Source organism: Spinacia oleracea, chromosome 5 (genome assembly GCF_020520425.1).
Source record: "Spinacia oleracea cultivar Varoflay chromosome 5, BTI_SOV_V1, whole genome shotgun sequence".
NCBI lineage: Eukaryota > Viridiplantae > Streptophyta > Magnoliopsida > Caryophyllales > Amaranthaceae > Spinacia > Spinacia oleracea.
The window spans coordinates 112198189-112221118 of record NC_079491.1 but is presented as its reverse complement, the minus strand read 5'-3'; the positions used below and the strand labels follow the sequence as shown (position 1 = coordinate 112221118).

Below are 22930 nucleotides of genomic sequence, written 5' to 3'. Positions count from 1 at the left end.
AAACTAAATCCCTTAGCATCTAGGCAAGAAACAGAAATGATGTTTTTAGTTAAACTTGGAACATGGAACATTCTTCCAGTTCCAAAACTAGCCCATAGGGCAACGACAAATAATAAGTTCCTACAGCTAATGCAGCAATCCGTGCTCCATTTCCCACTCTTAGGTCCACTTCACCCTTGCTTAACTTTCTACTTCTTCTTAAAGATGGAACGACTGTTCCGTTCTTCCGATCTTCCTTAAGATTCAAGCAATCTCTCTTCCAATGCCCCTTCTTCTTACAGTAGAAGCACTCGGATTCAGAAGTGGGTTGACTGACCTTCCTCTTTTCAGACTTGGCGCCAGTTTGCTTAGTCAGGCTGGCCTTCTTTCCACCTTTCTTAGCATTCCTCTTCTTTCCAGATTTCTTGAACTTACCCCCACGCACCATAAGTACATCTTGCTTATGACTTTTGAGCGTTTTTCAGCGATCTTCAGTATACCGTGAAACTCAGTGAGAGTTTTGTCCAGACTATTCATACTGTAGTTCAGTTTGAACTGATCATACCCGCTATGAAGAGAATGGAGAATGCTGTCTACTACAGCCATTCCCTGAGAGAATTGCTGATCCAGCCGACTCATATTCTCAATGAGTCCAATTATATTGAGAACATGTGGACTTACGGGCTCGCCTTTCTTAAGCTTGGTCTCAAGAATTTGCCTATGAGTCTCGAATCTTTCGACTCGAGCCAGATCTTGGAACATGTTCTTTAACTCACTGATGATCGTCAAAGCATCTTAGTTGATGAACGTTTTCTGTAGATCTGCACTCATGGTTGCAAGCATTAGACATTTCACATCCTTGTTGGCATCAATCCAACGATTGAGGGTTGCCTGAGTGACCCCGTCGCCCCGGCTTCGGGCATCGCCTCTTCCAGGACATACTCCTTTTCTTCTTGCATAAGACCTATTTTCAAGTTCCTTTGCCAGTCAAGGAAGTTTTTCCCGTTCAACTTCTCCTTTTCGAGAATTGACCGGATGTTGAATGAATTGTTGTTTGCCATAGTTAAAACTACAATTGAAAAAAAAATAACCAAGTAAATAACCTATTCACAGTTTCTCTTAGTAAACTCAAATTTTATCATGCATGCATAATTTAATGTTCATTAAGCATTTTATTCAATTTATGTATTCCGGCAGGTGTGAATGAAATGATTCCAAGACCCTAAACCCATTGAAGAATAAAGCACATTATGTATTTAGACTCAATTCTAAAATCTTTTAGGTAAGCAAAAGCCTTTTGCTAATATTCTAGAAACTACTCTTGGTTAATAGGTACGTCTAAGAACTTATTAGGTAAACCTATCAATTTTGCCACGACATAAAAGGACTCCTTACTTATATCGTTGAGTTTCACCAAAACTAACATGTACTCACAATTATTTTGTGTACCTTACCCCTTTAGGATCAATAAGTAACACCTCGCTGAGCGTAGAACTATTACTAGATTGATGTAAAGGTTATCCAAGTAAGTGTTATTTTGGCATGGCACCTTTTAACTCAAATTTTTAAAGTTTGGAACTTAAGTCTCTTACTATGTTGGTTAGATTTTAAGTGAACTAAAATCCTTAATCATGCAACATAATCAAGCCACAATCTCATGCATAATTTAAGACATATTTAAAGCAATAAATAACTAAAACATGCATAAGATATTAATGTGATCTAGTATGGCCCGACTTCATCTTGAAGCTTCAACTTCAAAGTCCGTCTTGAAAATGGATTGGAAACTCCGTCTTGAATTTCACCATGGGAGGCGCCATTTTCTTCAAATAGGATAAGCTATAATTCAACTAATTACAACTATTTGATGGTACGCAGACCATATTTAAAAGCAATAAAATTTGGTACTTTAGACCAATATTACATTCAAATTAATGGTACACTAACCATATTTTCTATCCTATTTGTGCCATACTAGTCACTTTCATTAACCTGCAAAACAGTACATATACAATATATACCATTCACCCATTCATTATCATGAATGACCCACATAGCTGGTTAGTAAAACACATGTTATGCATCACATAAATATTTGCAGCAATTAATCAAGGGCACCAATAATCTACCAATTATTCAGTCCTTATTAATTCTAATCAAGTTGTTTTAACCTTAAAGGATTGTAGACCTAATTAAGAGTTTATGACTAAAGGCTCCTATTTAAACCAATAACTTTATATGCTTTACTAATTTTAAACATAAAAATGTATTTCTAGTCTAACCGGAAACATACAAGTTTAATTAAAATTTAAAGCTCATATAAAATTATAATTGAATCCCCTTTTAATTTATTTTCAGTTGAATTAAACAATTAAATTTAAATTAATTCAAGGTTTTAATTTTAGTAAAATAATTAGTACAAATTAAAATTTATAATAATTATAATAATCAAAATTAAATTCCGAGAAAACAATTTAAAATATTAATTTTAAAGTTAATTAAAATCATTTTCGAACTGAAAATCTAAAATTAAAATCAAAACGTATCAATCGTAACAAGACGAGGCACTTGGGCTTGCGCCCAAGCCCTGTCGAGTGCACGAGGCAGCAGCGCCCCTCGACTGATCGCTCGGCATGCATGACTAGCAGCTGCCACGCGCAAACGCAGCAAGCCAAGCCACGCTTGCGCGCAGCCTGCTCGCCCGCTTCGCATCGCAGCAGCTGCCTGGCGAGGCATCGCTCCCTGCACGCGAGCCATCGCTCGTTGCGCGAGCCAGCGCTCGCTGGCGAGGCAGTACGCGATGTGGCGCAACACGCTCGCTGCCCACACGCGACTGCTCGCTCATGCCTTTCCTTGTCGCCCATCGCCCATCGCACAGCACAAATGCCTCGCGGGCGCGCCATGCTATGTTGCTCACTGCATTCGTACCGCACGGGCGACGAGCTCCCTTGCTCGTCGTCGCGTGCCCGCACTTTACAACACCCCTTAAGGATAACACGTAGCGTCCATTGCTTTGTGCGTGCAACTTTTATGAGCGAATTGCATAAAAATTAAAACTTTAATTTCAAAATTAATGACAAATTAATAAATCATATTAATTTCATAATTTTAGGGCGAAAATTCAAAAATTATTAATCAATTAATTTCCGATTGTCCTGGATTCAAATCTAGGTCATAAAAATTTAAAATTTATCATAAATTAACAATTTTTATGGTGGTTTTTAATCATGGATAACTAATTAAATCGTCAATTAATTATGAAAATCAAATCAAATTCTAAATTATTTGAATTTCAACAAATTAATTACAATTACAAATTAGGTTGTATAATTAACAAGCTTAGGCATTCAAATTTGTTAAACATATACAGTAGGTCAATCAAAAATTCAAGATTTAACAACAAGAATCGCAAATATTCAATTTAACATCTTAAAATTACAAAGTTTTGCGTTCGAAAAACTAAAACCTCCGAAAAGTCATAGTTAGGCTTCAAATTTGGGGATTCTGGATTCGGCCAAAAAACAATATTTTTGTCAAAATTTTAGAATGCCTTTTACATGCGGAATTGACACAAAAATCACTCAATTTCGTTGAGTAACGAAAAAACTGCCGAAAAACTACGTACATATAATTAAATAAACGCAATTTGCAATTAATTAACAATTACGAAAATTAATCACCCCTTTTAATTCTTTGCAAATTTGTAAAATTTAACCAAGTTAAGCAATTATTATGGAATTAATTAGAGGCTCGTGATACCACTGTTTGGTTATGATACATATAAACGAATATAAATCAGGCGGAAATAACCATAAATGCCAGGATTCCAAATTAATTGCCACATAACAATTAGCATAATTCATATACATACACTTTGTAGAGTGCCCTCTCTAGCTGCGCCCCAACCGAACAAGAACAAGTCTTTAGGACTCCAAGTGTCGTCCCTCCGTAGAAAGTCCACAGCACGTCCAGATCCGCCTTAAGATTGACCAACTAGAATCGCCCTCAAGGTACTAGTAATATTCGGCTATTATAGGGCAAATATATGACTGAATTTTTGCTCTCAAAAACTCACTTTGAATACTTGAAACTTGCGTACAAATTGTGAACTAGAATCACATATTTATAGGGGTATAAAAAACAAATTGGAATCCTACTAGGAAACTAATTAGCTTAATTAGAATTTTATTAAAACTCCTATTAACTAATTTATCTTATTAGGATTAGGAAATCAATCAATAATCGAATCCTACTTGACTTAGGATTTGGATCGGACACAAACACACACACACGAGCATGGCCCTTGCGGGCGCTCAGCCCATGCAAGCCTTGCGGCCCACGCGAGCAGCCATGCTCGCTGCCCATTGCGCGCACAGCCATGCTGGCAGCCTTGGCCTGCTGGGCTTGGCCTTGCGCTGGGCCTGGCGTGGCCTCGGTTGTCTTGTGTGGCGCGCTGGCTTGCTGGACGCGGGCCTGGCGTCGTGCTGGGCCTTCGTCTAGCAAGTCTCGTCCGATGTTAATTCGTACAACGCGCTTCCGATTAATTTCCCGATTCCGGAATTCATTTCCGATACGAACAATATTTAACATTTCCGATTCCGGAATTAATTTCCGTTTCGAACAAATATTTAATATTTCCGTTTCCGGAATTATTTTCCGATTCCAATAATATTTCCAATTCCAACAATATTTCCGTTTCCGGCAATATTTCAGATTCCGGCAATATTTCCATTTCCGATAATATTTTCCGATACGTACCATGTTTCCGTTTCCGAAAACATCTACGACTTGGATAATATTTATATTTCTGATACGATCCATATTTCCGTTTCCGTCAATATCATCGTTTCCGGAGTATTCATTATTTGCCTTTGACGATCTCAGCTCCCACTGAAACCAAGATCCGTCGATTCCGAATATCCATAGATGGAGTATTTAATGCCATTAAATACTTGATCCGTTTACGTACTATTTGTGTGACCCTAGGGATTCAGTCAAGAGTAAGCTGTGGATTAATATCATTAATCCATTTGAACTGAAGCGGCCTCTAGCTAGGCATACAGTTCACTTAATCTCACTGAATTATTAACTTTTTAATTAATACTGAACCGCATTTATTAGACTTACCATTAAATGCATACTTGGACCAAGCGCATTATTTTCTTCAGGTCGATGATATGCCAAACTACAATACCAATAACTTAAACACAACACAACTTAGGCTCGTAAGTCGTTTGTTGTTCAATTCCAGAGTAAATGGGAAGAACCTTTTACTTTGATGATACGAGCAAAAACATGTTTAAATGCATCAAAATATCTAATACTAAAAGACAATGACATCAGAAGAACGACGTGCGCATGTGCAACTACAAATCATAATGAACGGATACCCTAATAGTATAAATAATAAAAACTTGATTAAATAGCACAAGGACGAATGGTGGTGGAGTACAGGTAAAACCGGTGCGCCCAGTTTGATTTACGCCTGCTCAATGACAATTGTTCAAGATGGCCACGACGTTTCCCTTTGAGAACATATCTGTATATGAAATTTTCCCTTTTTGACAGAAATATTAGTGATTTGTCACCTATGGTAAAAATGTTTGTCCACTCTAGATGATCACAAGTCTGGAAAACGTTTACATTTATGAGTTCACGCCAAGAATATTGATCAGCTTGTTCTTCAACACTAGAGGTAAGCAGCCAAATAGAAAGAAAGTCATTACGGTAACTTGCAAGGCATATAGATTCGTAAAAAGAATTCCCCAAGTTACGGTCCCATCCAAAAATTCGGAACGGCCAATAACTATTGAACGTTTCCCGAACTTCTACAGGAAATCCAATGGTCACATTGGTTCCATTCTCAACATCGTAACGGATTATGTAAGGAAAATAAGAGGAAGAATTTTCAGCCAAATAATCCCCACCATCCGATATTAAGTAGACCCCATCTCGGCAAGGCAACATTTCCTCCAATAGCACACTTCTTCCTCTTGTGACAAAATTACTTCTTTTTAGAATGAACTTACCCTCTTTTAAAATATGCACATCATATCCAGTACCCCAACCATCAGAAACAGACTCATCACCATCATGATGGGTGAACAAAAGAAGCGTATAATCATATGGATGGTCGTTAAGTTCCATTCCAAAGGAATAGCCACATACTAAACTAGCTTGAGCACTTTCGTAATAAAAGAGTTCATGGGCTACCTTTTGCTCACCATGCCACTCAATGTACGTGAATGTTTTCATAGCCGGGTCGCACATAAACATCTTAGGCAATCCATCATCAATGTCTGTAATGCCTACCACCACACCATTTCTAGATGAAAGGAGGCGAACACAATGTGAATCCAGCCACATCATCGATTCACTTGGAATGGCAGAGTATGGGAGTCCTTCAGGAAGGAAACAGAACCATAAGTTTGTTTCCATTCCTCTAGCCCATGCAGCCTCTTGTATGATTAACGACTCCGATTCATTGTTGAGAGATTTTTTACATTGTTTTTCTTGGAAATAATTTTCAAATAAGAAACTGTGAAGGTCTTTGGAAGCAGTTGATAATCTTAGCAATGGTTTTACGAATAACCTTGCAAAAATCTCGTAAATCTCCTCTTGTATTGACATGTCTAATAGATAGTTAATTTGAAATTTAGAGGCAGTATTCTATAATTGAAATAAAATGAAATGGAATAGCTGAGCGATTGATATAAATTCCAATCAACCGCCAACCGTCATTCATAAATATACACTGTTCATAACTTTATATGAAGCGTTTTCGACTTAATTAACATGTATATGGATCTATTTTAAGTAGTATGAAAGTGGGATAGCTAATATAAAGCGAGATAGTGGTACGATACTAAAATAGTAAAACATGGTACTGAATTAATTAGCAATAGGGATGGCAACCACATCCGAATCCGAGGAAAAAAAGTTTGAATCTAAATCCGATTAAAAACATCTGAATCTGAATGGATATGGATCAGATATGGACTCTACAAAGACTCCGACCCGAATCCAACCCAAGTCCGAATCCGAGTCCAAATCCGACCTGAAATTATTTCAAAGTGTATTATTTTTCGTACATGACTTTTATAAAAAGGAAGTTCTCAATTTAATCTAATATATTTGATTAAAGGGCTTATATTTGTAATTTAATAATTTATTAGAAACTCATTAGATTTTGGTAAATGCGAAATAGGATTTCTAATTTATTTAAAAATTAAAAAAAATACAAGTTCTATGTAAGTAAAGTTAACGCGTGATTCAGATTTAGATATGGATTCGGATTTGGATATGGATGCAATTTTGGAGTCCGAATTTTAAATGGATACGGATATGGATACGGATATGGATATGGATATCGATATGGATGCAATTTTAGAGTCCAAATTTTAAATGGATTTGGATATTGATGCAATTTTGGAGTCCGAATTTTAAATGGATCGGATATGGAGTTACTACATCCGACCCGAGTCCGATCCATTTCCATTCCTAATTAGAAAGGGTATGGTATGGTATGGAAATTAATTAGAGAAATATATATTTTTTTAACTATAATAATATAAATTAGTAGTGGTTTGATGGTAAATTGATTAATCTAAACACGATAAGCGGTATCGTGTTAAGTAACTTCTAAATGTTGCACCTCTTCAAAATTAACCTATATATAGGACCGTATACATTATTTCCTATTTTAGTGTGTTTCCAGATAGCATAAGTTATACGAAGTATAAATTTTAGTTAAGACACATTCAGAAGTATGAACAATGATGTAGTAACCCAAATTGACTAAATTTCGAAAATATCGATGCCCAATGTAAAATTAAAATAAAACAGCCTTGAAAGAAAATAGTTACTTCTTTTGTGACCCATCCCGTATATTTGAGCCAACTACTTCATAAAGGTTTTTACATGTAGTAAATTAGCCCGCCCTAACAACATTTCAAAGACACATATATCTCCAAATTTCACCGCATTTTCTACGGCGAAGTTCTGAAACCCTTTCACCTCCTAGTGTGGGCCACACTTTCCTCCTCCGTTGAAACGTATAACAACATACCATTATTTACCTTTCTCTGAAAGGGTAACATTGTTTTCCTTGTCGGAGTTGTATTTTTTGATACAGTAAGTATGGTCGAGATACTGTAATCCAATAACAAATACTTAGTAAATAGTAGACAGCCATTTAGTATTTCAAGACCACGACATAAAAAAATACTTAGCATAAATAAAACCATATATGGCGTCCATTACCGCAATATCATTTACAAGATGTGTATGCTCAATAGTTATACTAAACATATCTCGTCTTGATTCTTGCATGAAGCATTTTCCCCTTTCTTCTTGATTTGTAATCCACTTCATCTTACCGTAAGGATCCTTTACACCTACGTTGAAGCTCCCTCTACTGTATTCAAATTCAATGGTATCCCCATTTTTAATGTCATTAGCATTGAGAAATTCTTGTCACCCTTCCTTGAAGAGTGCACGTTGTTGCGCATCTTTCTTATAGTGAACCACACATACTTCCCAGTCACGGCTCGTCGCCGATCTTCTAAGCTTAACAGAATCCTTAAGTTCTCCCACAATTTTATGTGCATTAGCCGGAACCCACTGTTTCCGACACAATAAGTGAAAAACAAGATAAGTAATCATCATATAATAACATATTAATTATTGATCTTACCATTTTTAATTATATTACCAGTAAAAATCTATCATATTTATTGGAGATGATGGTAAAACAATTCTCCATTGTAATTTCTGCAAATCAGAAAGGAAAATAATGTGAATCCGACAATATAATATTACCATAGCAGATGATGGTAGAAGACAATATTTAGTTGCGCAATCTTATGTGTCGGTGTTTAATTGGTACATATAGGTGTCACGTAGGTTATGTGTCATCAGACTAATTTTACTATCAATGTAATATTTTTAAGGGTTTGGGGTTTAGGGTTACGTAAAATACTCATGCATACTAACAACGTCGTATCCGTACTACCTCTTGTCTTCTTTTTATTATTGTACTAGATTTTAGCCCATGCGATGCACGAATTCCATTGAATTGTTAAGTTCAAATAAATCTCCTATATATACTAACTGCTATATTTATAAATTAGATAAGATTATCTTTTATTTTGGATTGAATTTCATTTTAGATTTTTTTTATTTTATTTATCAGAGTGTTTGATTTTGGATGAAATTATATATGTGTAATATTAACAATTAATTAATAAAAATATCTATGTGGCGCCTAATCATTCATCTACACGTGGCACTCGATTTTTTTAATTCAAAAATAATTTCAAAATATTATTTTTCATTGGCCGAAAGCATTAGATTTCCTAGTGTCGCTATAATATATTTTTTTAGTGTTTGATTTTAGAATGAATTTTATTTTAGATTAGTGTTTTATTTTGGGCGAATTTTATTTTAGATTAGTGTTTGATTTTGGATGAATTTTAGCTTAGATTTATTTTTTAATTGTTCGAGTTTTTGATTTTGGATGGAGTTGTATATATTACTAATTAATTAATCAAAATATCTACGTACGTGGCACCTAATTAATTATATACGTGGCACTTGATTTTTTTAATTCAAAAATAAATTAGAAATCTTATTTTTCATTGTCGAAACCAATAGTAATCCTAGGTGGCGCTCTAATATTTCAGCAAATATGCCTCATTTACATATATATATATAAGATTTTTAAAACAACTTATTCACATGACCTTCTCATGTCATAATTAACAATCGCATACTAAGTATATTAGATTTAGATTAAATAATTTATCGTAAACTTTGAAATTGGTTTAGGGTAATTATTGAATTGGAGTATTTGGTTGAACTCTTAACTTGGAGATTTTTTCAATAACCTATAACCAACATTACATAATCCGCCGTATTTCCACTACAAACTTCAAATAACTGACTCCACCGCCGCACATAGCTCCGCCGCCTCACCACATTAGTTTTCATCGGCCGGAAAATGGCTGATTCGAAGATGAAGTACGACCTTCCTTATATCCCAGACGATCTGATTTCCGATCATGTCCTTCCCCGACTTTCGGTAAGGTCCCTAATTCGATTCAAATCCGTTTGCAAAATTTGGTTACATGTAATTTCTAGCCCATCCTTTCTGAAATCCCATCTACTTGAGTCATTATCATATCGTATTTGTTTTTTTTAAGGGGTCATACGAGGAGAAATAATAGTTCGTCTCGGAGGACCGCCAATGAATGCTTTCGATTGAAAATTGACGAAGATAATAACATTGGTAATATTTTAGTTCAATTGGATGTTCAAAGGAAATTACAACTGGATCTTGAAATATTCCATTCTCGTTGTTTCGTAGGATCTTGTAATGGGTTGTTATTCTTATATGTTGATTGTGGTGTTTGGCTTAAAAAGAAATTTATCCTGTGAAACCCAACTACCAAAAGTTGTCGCGTTATTGAAACGCCGTGCGTTGATCACCTAACTAAATGTGGTTTTGGTTATGCATCTAATATTGATGATTATAAGATATTTTCTTCATTTCAATCTCTACAAAGAGATGAAGATACAACCCAACTTCAAGCTTTGGTATTTAAGGTTAGTAGTGGTAAATGGAATCAGGTACTTGAATTCCCATTTGATGTTGGATATTGTAACACGGGTTATGTTAAGGTTGTTTGTAGTGTTGATCATCTGTATTGGATTGTGGAAGCTTATCACATTATGAGTTTTGTTTGATGGATAATAAATTCAAAGAGGTGAAATTCCCGGCCGTTGAAAATATTAGGTTCAAGCTTTATGTTAGTGATGGGTGTTTGACTTTGTTTTCTTATCGTGTTGAACATGATGAGAGCAATTGCGATGACGACATATGGAGATTGGTGCAACCTCAATCTGGTAATTGCGATTCTTGGGTGAAGTGGTGCACGATCAATACACCTTCCCAAGTATTCTATCATTTTCACCAACCGGCAAATGTTTGGTACATCCTCGTTTTGGGGAGATAAAGGTGGTTGACCATGTTTTAGGTGATGTTGAACATGTCAAAGGTATCCCTTTTCACAATTTCTTGACATGTGGAAAGCCTTGTTTCACCCTTTTATCCCCTAAATGTTTAGAGCATGCATGAATGATTATGTGTAATCATATTTTGTAATATTGGCAAGATTTTTAGCCAATTTATGTTTAGAACTAAGTTTGTGAAATGGATTTGTGATCTAACGTTATACTCTTATGTTCAATTATATTTGGAATGCCTTATTATCGTTTATTTGGAATGCCTTACGATGGAGAGACTATGTTTTACCAAGTTCCTATTTATGATGATTGTGCTGGGTATATATTTTAGGAGTCATGTATCATTATGTATAACATACTAATCGTTAAAAAAATAAGATTAATGATTTTTCACTAATATGAAATGTCAACTTGTTATACTCCTGCCATTCCTAATTACTCGTTACTACTTGTTATACATCATGAGTTAATGGTTTAGGGTATGGTGTCTGGGGTGTGGGGTCTGGGGTAAAGGACAATTTTCGTCAGACTGTTTTTTTTAAACATGTGTAATAGGTTAAATAAGTTAAATATTTTAGTTTCCATTTCACATAAGAATGTCATGTCCTCAATGTGACACGGCTGAAATTTCGCATGTTGTGAAGACCTTTATCATTTTTCGTTCTCCTTAAACCATCTAAAACTACGCATATATTATTAATGAATTTCACGGAAAACGTATACACCAATCCCCTTCCAAAATGAAAGTACATCAAAATATGATACGTAAACACCATTCCTCTTCCAAAATGTAAGTCCATATTTCATATTTTAAAAAACGTAAGCATCGGTCATCTTCCATAATAAAAGTACATATTTCATAGTATACATCTTCATATTTTATAAAACGTGTACATATTTCATAATTATTAAAAATGATATCAAAAGGTGTATAACACAATCTAATGGATTTATGCGTGGAAGAAAGGTTAACTAAGAAAAATTACCAGGATATTGTATTCCAGTACTACCTTAGAGCACAAAGAACATATGTCCCGAACATCCACAAGCGTTGTTCACAACCCCTTCTTTCAAAATGGCACGAATCAATTATACATTTTTATTTTGTTTGGTGTTGTTTGGGATGGCATGCATGAATTGAAGTCCCTTTTATAATTTAAACTTTGGGAATACACATTGTTTAATGAGGCTTTGGCATTATCCAGAAAGTAAATATTCGTTTCCCTATAGCGTCCCTTCAAATATTCAATAACACACAATTTTTTTTTGAAAATTCGAAAAAAATGTATTCTAAATACACCAATTACATACTTCAATTCACAAAATAACAACGTACATGATACCACAAACGTATGAAATACGAAATGTAAGTCCTTGATTTTTAATGAGTGACATTTACGACGCTCATAATTTAGGCATTATTTGAGTCGATTTTATTCTATTTTTAATATTTTTAATCTTTATTTACCTTACTTTCTTAATTTGATTATTTATAGCTTATTTAGTGTTTTTAAATATTTTTTGTTAGTTTTTAGATCTTAATTCCCTAATTTATTTATTTTATTTGTTTTATAATTTTATAGTTTAATTATTTAGTTTTCAATTTAATTTTATAGTATAATTTTCTATTTCAATTTCAAATATTTATTTATTTATTTACTTATCAATATTATTTGTTTACATTTCTATTTCTTGTTTCCCTCCTAATCTCTAGTTATATTTGGTGTAGGTGCATGTTGTTCCTGCTGCTTGCTTCCTCCTGCCCCTTCCTATCCTACACCTCTTCACCTTCACCACTCCAAGCAGAAAAACAAATCCTCCATCGTTTCCATCCACCAATTTCACGCACCACCAAGCAACACTGCAATACCAGTGGCCTATCTCCTCCCCTACACCAATTTCACACCACAACATTATCTCGGTCCACCAATAAAACGCAACAACAAGACCAAATTAGCCCAAAATGTCAACAAAAATCATCCAAGAACAGACGTTGAAAAAATTAATAGTTCTGCAAATTAAATTGACACATTGAAGCGATAATTCAAAGAACTCTGGATTGTCGTAGTTCTTTTAATTTCATGAAAAAAGTAGTGGTAGTTTTGAAAACACTAAGAATTATAAGACACTATACACTAGTTTTCGATAACAAAACTGAAAACATAAAAGTAAAAATGGTACCAAACAAGGCTTTAGTTAAGTTAAGTACGTATTAAGATCATACAACAGTAACATCCTTGTATATCATAAAAGGAAAATTGCAACGAGTACTACAACACAAGTGGTAAATGATGGATCATTTGTCTAACCAGTGCTAATTTGTAGTAGCTACAAGCCTACCAAAGATATACGAAAGTAGATCATTTTTAAATTTCAAAACAACGTTATACAACCGAAATCGGGAGTGGTTAATGCATTGTCCACTTCATCTGCCCGCCCGTTCAAGCACTCAACGGTGCATAATTAATTCGAGGGTGATTTGAACCAAGCTCTTTGTTATGAAAATACACCCTGTGGAACAATACTTCACAATTTGGTGAGGCCTTCCGAAAGTGAAACAATTTCCTACACAATTTGAATTATTGCCATAATTGAATACTCTCACTGTGATCATTAACATCTCCCTCTATTAGACCAGGAGTAACATCGATTAACTACAAAACAAGCACATTTTGAAGAATGTTTTCAACACACTTCAGATGATCATTGTTATCCCCATTCATTGCCCACAATCTTAACCTCTCCAACCGACTCAACACACATTGAGGTACAATGCAGCTTCCACATGTAAAATCCAAACCTAGATTATGCAAATTACGGAACATCGACCAAATGCTATCACCACGTCCACTATAACTAAAGATATTCATTACATCAAGGTCATAACTTAAGTCTAGTGTATGAACATCTGAAATTCCTTTCAGAAATTCATACATTCGCCGGCTTTTGTATGTTTTTCCATCGTATCTTATTGGCCCTTTGTAATTCACTTGGATGAGTACGGAAAGAATACACTGCAAGAGTACCATATACACGTATTGATTTCAGGATTGGAGCGTTGATAGTCAACACAGTTGCCCTAGATGACCCATACAAAGATATATCCAGTACCTTCAATTTCGGACCGCCTACACATACTAGCACATCATCTGCTGACACAATGTGCAAGTATAAATTTTCCAAAATAGGGCAGAACTCAATTAGAGTAGCCAACAAAAGTCGGTCAAATTTTACAAAAAAAACAATCGAATTTTTTCAACTTAGTGAGAGATATATCAACAAAATGCAGTGGAAAGATGCAAAACATATTTCCCTTCAATTCAAGGTGCTCAAAGCTTTGGTTTTCAAAAACACAAGCAGGGACCTCAAACAACGGGTCCATAACGTTTCAGGATAGTGTATAAGTGTATTTACCTTCAGAGTAGACACATTATGAGAATACGCTAGACAAATCTACTCAGTAATTTTCGGTTTCAATAATTCGATGTCATCAACGTTGCCTAGCGCTGCGCAGGGAAGATCTATACTGAAGGTTTCTAATTTAGAGGTTCTTTGTCGGAAAAATATGTCTATTTTAGCAATAAAAGACGGTATTTAAAATTGGGAGGAACATCGAAAGATTAGGTGGCGATGTGAGGCCCAAAGGTGTTTCCAACTTTGGGCCAAGATGGAGGTTTTGGTGGCTGTTTTAAGTGGAAGCAGTGACAGTATGTCCACCAGAATAGCTTCTGGGAGAGAGCTCCGTCTATCAGCGCCATCGACGGGACCATCACACTCCTTCGACATTTTAGTCATGTTGGATTTGGAGGGGGGAAGTTTAGGGCTTTAGGCTAAGAGAGAGTTGGTGGACTGGTTAGGCGAGGAGTTGAGAGAGAGAGAGAGAGAGAGAGAGAGAGAGAGTGTTTCTAAATGTATAGGAACACAAGACGCACAATTTATTGGAAAACATATCCAATTTTGTGGCTAATAATACTTGATACCTAATCTGTAACAAACGTACATAGTATGAATCTTGTTGTTTGAAGTATGATTATTTATTTGTAAGCATCTAATTTCATTACATATTGTATAGTATTGCCAATCAAAGGATATATATGAATAAGGATATGAACAGGAAATAAAGTGAAATACAATAATATTAGGAATATGAATACGAAATTATTTTATACCATACTACTCCAAATCAATCATCACTAGAGCAGAAGGGTGCAAATGAGAGGAGACTCTCAATAAAGTACCCGGGTTTGGGCTATATTATGAACATTCATAGTTATGAAAATAAGCTAGGTTATGAAAATGGAACGGGTTTGCGCATCTGTACTCGATTTTGGGCTAGATTAAAGCTTAGGTTCGGATCAAACATTTGTGGATTCATAGTTACGCACTCTAAATCGTAAATCTCGTTTATGCTAAAAGGTCGGTTATGAACTCAGCTTAGGGGTGGCAATGGAACGGGTTTTCGAATGACATATCCGATTCGACCATCATTCACTGGTGATTCGGGTGTAATATGTTTGAAGACATTTAAAAACAACCCAAAGCGACACATCTTTCAATTCTAGCGGGAACAAAATAATTTGTGTTATGCTTATGTCTGGTATGGTTAAAGTTACAATTATAAAAGTGAAAGTTTGACATAAATAATCCCAACTTTCACTCATCTTCTCAAAATACCAAAATTTGGATTATTTTGGAATAATCCGAACTACGTATTTCTTCTTAAATTAATCTATAATATCAATTTGCCTAGTACAATAGATCCAAAATGGTTTAGTAATGACAAGAAAATTAAGTAAGACTTTGAATTATGTTGAGAAGGTAACCCCAAAAGTTTCCTTGGGTATACACCATAAAAAATGGCCAAAGTCATAGTGTGAATAGTGTAAAAAACAACGCGTAGCTAATATGGAGAAAGTTATTGACGGGTGTTACTTGACTTTCTATGCTGGTGTTACTTATACATTATATTCGTTGTTACTTTTCTTGCTTTTCTGCAGTATCTTGAATTTTGTGTTCGAGGTTGCTTGTATAGAATGGTGTTAATTGACTTTTTATGTTGGTGGTAGCTTTTAGTTATTGCAGTTTATTCAATTTCATGTTAGAGGTTTATTATATAATTGATGTTACTTGACTTTCTATGCTAGTGTTACTTTTACATTGTTTTCGCTATTAACTTTTCTTTTTTTTATTGCATTTTCTTCAATTTCATGTTGGAGGTTCTTTGTATATACTGATGTTACTTTATTTTCTATGGTGATGTTACTTTATATTCCTTGCTGATATTACTTTATTTTCTGGGCTTTAAACACGTTGGGCTTATTTATAAGTGTGAACATGTCACACCATCAAGTTGATGGTGTGGCTGGTCACATATAAGACTTGAGGAAAAAATAAATAGTGCCATATTTTCGGATCGGAGGAAGTATAACGAAATATTGGGAGGTTAAGAATGTAGTGGAATCATAATCCGTATGTTTTTTTGTATTTCTTTTATGATTTTATGATATTGTGGTTCGTTGGAATATACATTAAGCTGGTGGGGCTTGATTGGCGGATGAAAAATGTGGACCCTTCAGCTAATCCATGTTGTGATTTGTGGTTGTAAGAATTAAATTAAGAATTATTTTTATTTTAAACCCAAAAAAGAAAACAAAAATACTAGTAATAATGAAGTTTCTTTATCCACCAGGAAAAAAATAGGGGGGGAGGCATGCATGATATGGGATTCGATCCCGTGTGGTAGGTGTATTGCAAGGAATTAGTGTAAGCATTGGTGACCAAGTTAAAAGGGGTATCAGCACGTATATGATTCGTAAAATCAAATATCTAACATCTTACAAGGCAATTACTATGTCAAAAATGAATATATTACATACTTCATTACACAATTACATACTGTACAAAAATCCGAATTAAACAATTTTAGAACTGGGAAACCACGGGTTATCGGTGCCAATTATCTTAAACTTTAATATTACGAAGTACATAAAGATATTTTGTTGAAATCAAAATTAAAAAATTTAATGAAAAGGATGAGGGATTAATTTATCGATCTTGAATGTGTATGCCAACTTAAATATTTCGTAAGAAACCACATTTAAAAACTATGGATTACAGACATAAATGATTACAAAAGGATTGTGATAAATAGAAGTATTTAATAACAAAGCTTGATAGCTAAAAGGATTACAGCCCCAGAAAGTGCACAGAATAAGCAAAATTCAAGGTAAAATTAAAAGAAATATGGACTAGCTGTTTAGAAATGTCTACCCCGGGTTCTATTAGAAGATTCATTAAGTCATACATTCATGCCCACAAATTCCATGGCCGCAAATTGTCTAATAATGTCTGTCCATGGGTTAGCCAAGTAGAGTGGATACTCTCCTCCTTTTATGTACTCATCCCATATTTGGCAGGCACATTTATACTGAACAAGCTTCGTCCTCCCATCTTCACTTAGGCTATAAACTTGGCCATTATCTACTGAGAGAATTGGAGTTAGCTTGCCAATATACCTCAATTCTCGATCTGGTTTGAAACATGTAGGTATCATGGCTTTGCCCCAAGCCTTGCAAACGAGGGTGGCTTGTTCTTGAGTTGCTCTAGCCAACTTTGGGAAAACCCATGACTCCAAAATGTCAAGGTTGCTGCCCACCTGTGAGATCAGTATAACCCACCGTTGGATTTCTCCCAAAGTGGTTCAAAATGGCTGCATTCTGTGAGGGGGTCGAAAAAGCACGAGGCTAATGCGTGACCTCGTCCCTCGTGGGTGTGACGATTCTTTTTATTCAATCAAGTGTAATTGGATTTCCTGTGAGTTTACACCCAATTGACTAGTAATATAGGAGTCGCCATTCAGTTTTTAACGACAATGAGAAAAACTGACAAAACTCGGTTATCGTGACATAAAGGGAGTGCAATTATGTTTGACCACGACGGCCGTAGGTTCCCTTGTGATCCCTGGTGTGGGGATCTCTCAACATACACCCGCAAGGTAGAGATTGAGGATTCGGGGGACTGTAACTACCGAGAGGAGTACTTCGCTCGTCGATAACTCCAGAGGCAGGATATCCTTACTAGCTCAGCATAAATAATTGAAGGGACATGCGTTAACTATTAAACTAATCTGAATTGATTTTAGCAATATGCAACATATAATACTAATTCGATCGTGATTATCTGATTTAAATAGCATTAAGGGACCTAGCATGATAATCCGATTTCCCAAAAATATTATATTTGTTAGGCGTGATAGAACAATCAGATTAGGTTAGTTTAACAGTTCATAAAAAAGGGTGAGGAAAGCAGTTAAATCATCGAAAAGGGACACATTACGACGCACCCTTGAGAGGTGCGTCACGGTTCTCAGAAAACTAACCACTTTGACTTTGCTATTTCTCCTTTTTATTTAACGAATCTCAATTATGGGACAGGATACGCTCTGTTCGATTTATGGATCGATTGCGACAGAACGCGTGAACAATTTCGCAGCGAGAGGCTTAGGCTAAGGGGTTTAGAGTCAATACTCAGAATATAATTAGGTGTTGTTGTGTCTGTTTTCACGTCGAATTTAGGGGTCTATTTATAGGGAAGAGTTCGTGGAAAGATAGAATTGCAGAGTTCTAATCCACAAAGAATTAGGAAAAAACACGTACCCAGGTATTTTCAGCGCCCAGGCCTGGGCGCCGAAGATTTCGGCGCCCAGAGCCAGGCGTTGAAAATAGGGTCTGGGCTGTTTTCTTTAGTCAGATTCGGATTCCTGAAATCCGTAGAGTTTGAGATTAATTCGAGTCTTTTAGCGCGTATCAATTTTATGACGGGATGCGTCTGGGCCCGTTACGAACTCTAGGCTCGTTAGGATTTTAATTAATACGTAACTCTTATTTCCGAATCCTATTAGGAAAAGGATTCTCGCGGTTTTCTATCTCATTTAGGATTTATGTTGGAATGCAACACCTAATTCTGACAGGTTTCTATCCTTTATGATTTTCCACTTTTAGAAGCTACCTTTTACGGCAGTTACTATTTTTAGCAGGTTTCCATAAATAGCAGGTTTCGGGTGAAATGAAATGGGAAATCGAGATTCGTTTATTTTATAGGAGATGCGTTGTCAAGTGTAGATTTATGCTTTCATCATCGAACCTTTCCCTTTCGGGAATGGGGACAAAAGTAGGTGTCTACAGTTAGCCCCCACTTTGACTGAGTCTTGGAGTAAGACGGTGGTCAAAGTATTAGACGGAGTGCGTCACACAAGCCATGGTGTATTGTGACCTGTTTTGCGAGGGTCTCACGAGCCCCCGAGTGATATTATTTGACTTAAGGGTCATCACTTGAAGTGTCGACATATCCCTCACGTGTCATTGGGATTTGTCAACTGATAGTATAGAAACTTCCTCACTTTGTCATTGGAAGGATCTAAAGATGCGTAGAAACTCCCTCACTTTGTCATTGGGAGTAGCTACAGAGTATTTCAAAATCAAAGCTGTAAAGTGTAATTGGGCCTGGCCAAGCCCAATCACGAGGTAAAATGTTTTTTTAAAAATTCTCATTTTCAAGGCTAGTTAAACGAGAAAACCCCCTTGTTTTTATAGGACGTAAAACGAAGGAAAATCCACCACCCTTGTTTTTATAGGACGTAAAACGAAGGAGAATCCAGCACCCTTGTTTTTATAGGACGTAAAACGAAGGAAAATCCAGCAAAAGTTATCGCTGCAGCGACTAAGGACCTGCGCGGTTTTAATGGCGCAGACCCAGCCGGCTAAAGATGGCGAGCCTGTCCGCTAAGGGTGGACACCCCGTCCGATAGAAGTGGACGAATCTGTTTTTGAAATTTGAAAATAAGGACCTACGTGGTTTGTGGCGTAGACCCCGCCGGCTAAAGATGGCGAACCTTGTCCGCTATGGGTGGACACCCCGTCCGATAGAAGTGGACGAATATATTTTGAAATTTGTTTTGCTTTTTTGAAAATAAGGACCTACGCGGTTAATGACGTAGACCCCGCCGGCTGAAGATGGCGAGCCTATTTTAAATTTGAAGACTTTATTTTTTCGAAAACTGAGGACCTGCGCGGCTAGTGACGCAGACCCCGCCCGCTGAGGGTGGGCGAGCCCTGTCCGCTGAGGGTGGACGTCCCTGAATTCGTTTTCTTTTCGATTTGGGAACTCGCGCGGTTTGTGACGCGATCTTGCCGACTGAAGATGGGCAAGTTCCTATTTCTTTGGTTCTTTGTGATTCCTTTTGAGAATTTCTTTTTATTCATTCTTGCAAGAGCGAATTCTTTCGAGGGGTGCTCGAATTTAGTTGTAACCTGTACGTGGGGTGACAACGTGTTCAGACGGATCTTTGTCTTGCGACCGTCCGCTTTCGTGATTTTGAGCTAGTCTTTACGGCTCGACTTGGTCTTTGATCAGAGGACCGTGCACAAGTGTCAGTGACGTCCTTTCGATGAGGTCGAACCTATTGTTGTTCTTTTTTGAGATATCCAAACATTATATGGTGTATGGCGCAGTCCGGGAATTTGATTTTGATTGCGCGCTCCTCGTCGGAGTCTATTTTTTTCGCGAGCCCCCAAGCACTGGGGCTCGTCAGTTGTTTTTCGCATCTTGTAATCATGTTTGGGGTCATGCTCGTATGTGCGAGTGACCTTCTATAGTAGGTGCTACTTTAGCGAAGCCGTGGAGTGCGACCTTAGTTTTCAGGCGACATCCGATTTTAGCTTAGCCCGGATTAACCCTTTGACAGACAAACATTTTTTATTTGGAAAACCAATGACTTGACGACACATATTTTTGGTGTTTCGAAAAATGACCAAGATATTTAACTTGCTTTTTTTGAAAAGTGTACATAAGCATTTTCTGAGACGAGTCTAAGTTTCGACCAAGTTTTAATGTTATTATTTTTTTTCCTTATTTGGGAGCTAAAGGTGCTTTGGGCTTGATCCTACTTGTAATAGGGCCTCGTGTTTAGCAACACGGTCTTAACTCCTTTCCTGTTCCGTGTTTTGTGAAATCTGGGACTTGGGCTGCATTTTCAGCGCCCAAGGCCAGGCGTTAAACATTTCGGCGCCCAGCCGTGGGCGCTGAAAGTCCTTTCCTGGTAATATTTAACTTTCGGATTTCCTAACACGTTTCCGAATGGGATCAGGATGTCATTGGGTGCGTTCAGCTATATATAGGGGCTAGATACGTCCCTATTTTCTACTACTCTCAAATTCTTTCTTTTCTTTTTGTTGTGCTTTAATTATTCATTGCTTTTGCCATGTCGATCCCTACTTTCTCACTCCAACGGACTGTTAGGCGTTGGCTACGGGCCCTTACTTCCACAGAAAAAGCTTTGTTAAAAGAATACCACTTAGAGGCACTTTTAGGCTTACAACAAATTAATATTGATTATAACTTTCTGCTTGCTGCCCTAAGCTTTTGGGACTCCGATCATCATGTTTTTGCCTTTCGGGGCAACGAAATATGTCCTTTGCCCGATGAATTTGCTGCGATCCTTGGTTATCCTACTAATGCTACTCCTGTTACCCCTGGCACTATTGAAGAGGGTAAAACAACCATAAGGGCTTTCCTAGGGCTAGATGATAACATGTTTGCTGAAATTGTTGTAGATGATAAGGTTAACTTGGCAAAACTTGTAAAACATCACTTTAGGCCTAGTAAGAATATGACCGAACAGAAATTGAATATCCGAGCCCTCGTATTTTGCTTGTTGAATCATTATTTGCTGTCGAATAACAATGGTGAGTTCGGTGACATAAGGTTGATCCCCTTGATTAGCCAGATGGAAAGTTGCTATTCTATTATGCCGTTGGTTGTTGCCGAGACTTTGCTGAGTGCGGATGAGCTGAAGAAGGATGCCAAATCTGAACATTTTAAGGGAAGCCCCTTATTACTGCAGGTGATCGATTTTTCCTTGCGCACGTATATGTCCCTTTTGCATATATTTTTTTTGCCTGGGGCTGAGTTTCAGCGCCCAGGGCTGGGCGCTGGAGTTTTCGGCGCCTGGTCCTGGGCGTTGAAACTGCGCCCCAGGGACCATTTTTTTTCTTTTCATTCTTTTGATTCGATCGTACCTGTTTTTGCAGATTTGGCTTGCGGAACGGCTTAGACTTTTGGAAGCTCCTGCTGATCCTAAACATTATCGCCCTATAGCCTTGGGTAACCGAAAATACTTGCACCAAGGCCAGGACGAGGCCGAATGGACCTCCTTTTTTACTTATGGCATTTGTTCTATTAAGTGGGTGGTACCATGGTGGGGTTTGACTACTATGACAGGGGGTTCTGATGTATCGGTTTATGTTTCTTTGTTGGGGCTATCTCTTCCCATTTATATTTTCCCTTATCGAGTCATGCGTCAATATGGTTTAAGGCAGACTATCCCCTTTTCTGATACGGTACCACCTAAGGTAGCGGCCTTTTCACACACACGGGTCTTAGCGTGGGCTAAGTATTATGATGGTCTCCCGCGTTGGGCCGTAGCTACAAATGGCTTTGTAGGTCTTTCTGAAAATTACAAGTTGTGGATGAGCTCCGATGACAAAGATGTGAGGACCGAGGCTCGTAATGGGGAGCCGGCTGAGCTTTTGATACCTTGTATTCGTGTTAAGTATGAGGGTCCTGATTCTGCCAAATCTCGTACATATAGTGTTAAGACTGTGAAAGCTCGTCCTGATCGAAAGCGAAAGGAAGTTCCTCCCCGTTCCAGTTTTAGGCCTAAAAAGGTGCCTAACATGAAGGGGCCTGCTGTTGTTAAAAGAAATGCAAGCTCTCGCGGAGATCGTCGCCGGAACAATGTATGGGTTAGGAAGGCTCAGCCGCCTGTAGAAACAGTGGCTAGTCTAGTTGATGATAATAATCCTTCTCCCACCATTGCCTGTGCCATCGAGGCTGAGCGGGCTATAAGTGAGAACGTTTCTGAAGCCTT

General features: G+C 37.0%; 1 protein-coding gene and 1 long non-coding RNA gene across 2 annotated transcripts; both read right to left on the bottom strand.

The window, feature by feature from the left end:
* Window positions 1-5397: 5397 nt before the first annotated feature.
* LOC110805292 (uncharacterized) lies at window positions 5398-8352 on the bottom strand. Its single transcript, XM_022010886.2, has 3 exons — window positions 8242-8352; window positions 8058-8130; window positions 5398-6611 (listed from the first exon to the last, which is right to left on the bottom strand). Exons 1-3 carry the CDS (start codon window positions 8350-8352, stop codon window positions 5398-5400), a joined length of 1398 nt encoding a protein of 465 aa, XP_021866578.2.
* Window positions 8353-13173: 4821 nt separating this feature from the next.
* Window positions 13174-14888, bottom strand: LOC110805288 (uncharacterized). The gene is made up of 2 exons (XR_002537967.2): window positions 14419-14888; window positions 13174-14153 (listed from the first exon to the last, which is right to left on the bottom strand). It is a non-coding gene; the product is annotated as an uncharacterized lncRNA (long non-coding RNA).
* Window positions 14889-22930: the final 8042 nt, after the last annotated feature.

What these genes read in the sequence shown, in the direction of transcription:
- LOC110805292 (XM_022010886.2), bottom strand. Translation starts at nt 8,352, where the DNA reads ATGAAGTGGATTACAAATCAAGAAGAAAGGGGAAAATGCTTCATGCAA. An exon ending in ATCTTGTAAATGATATTGCG is followed by an intron (nt 8,131 to 8,241) that starts GTAATGGACGCC and finishes ATTGGATTACAG; the next exon opens with TATCTCGACCATACTTACTG. An exon ending in TGTTACCCTTTCAGAGAAAG is followed by an intron (nt 6,612 to 8,057) that starts GTAAATAATGGT and finishes ACTATCTATTAG; the next exon opens with ACATGTCAATACAAGAGGAG.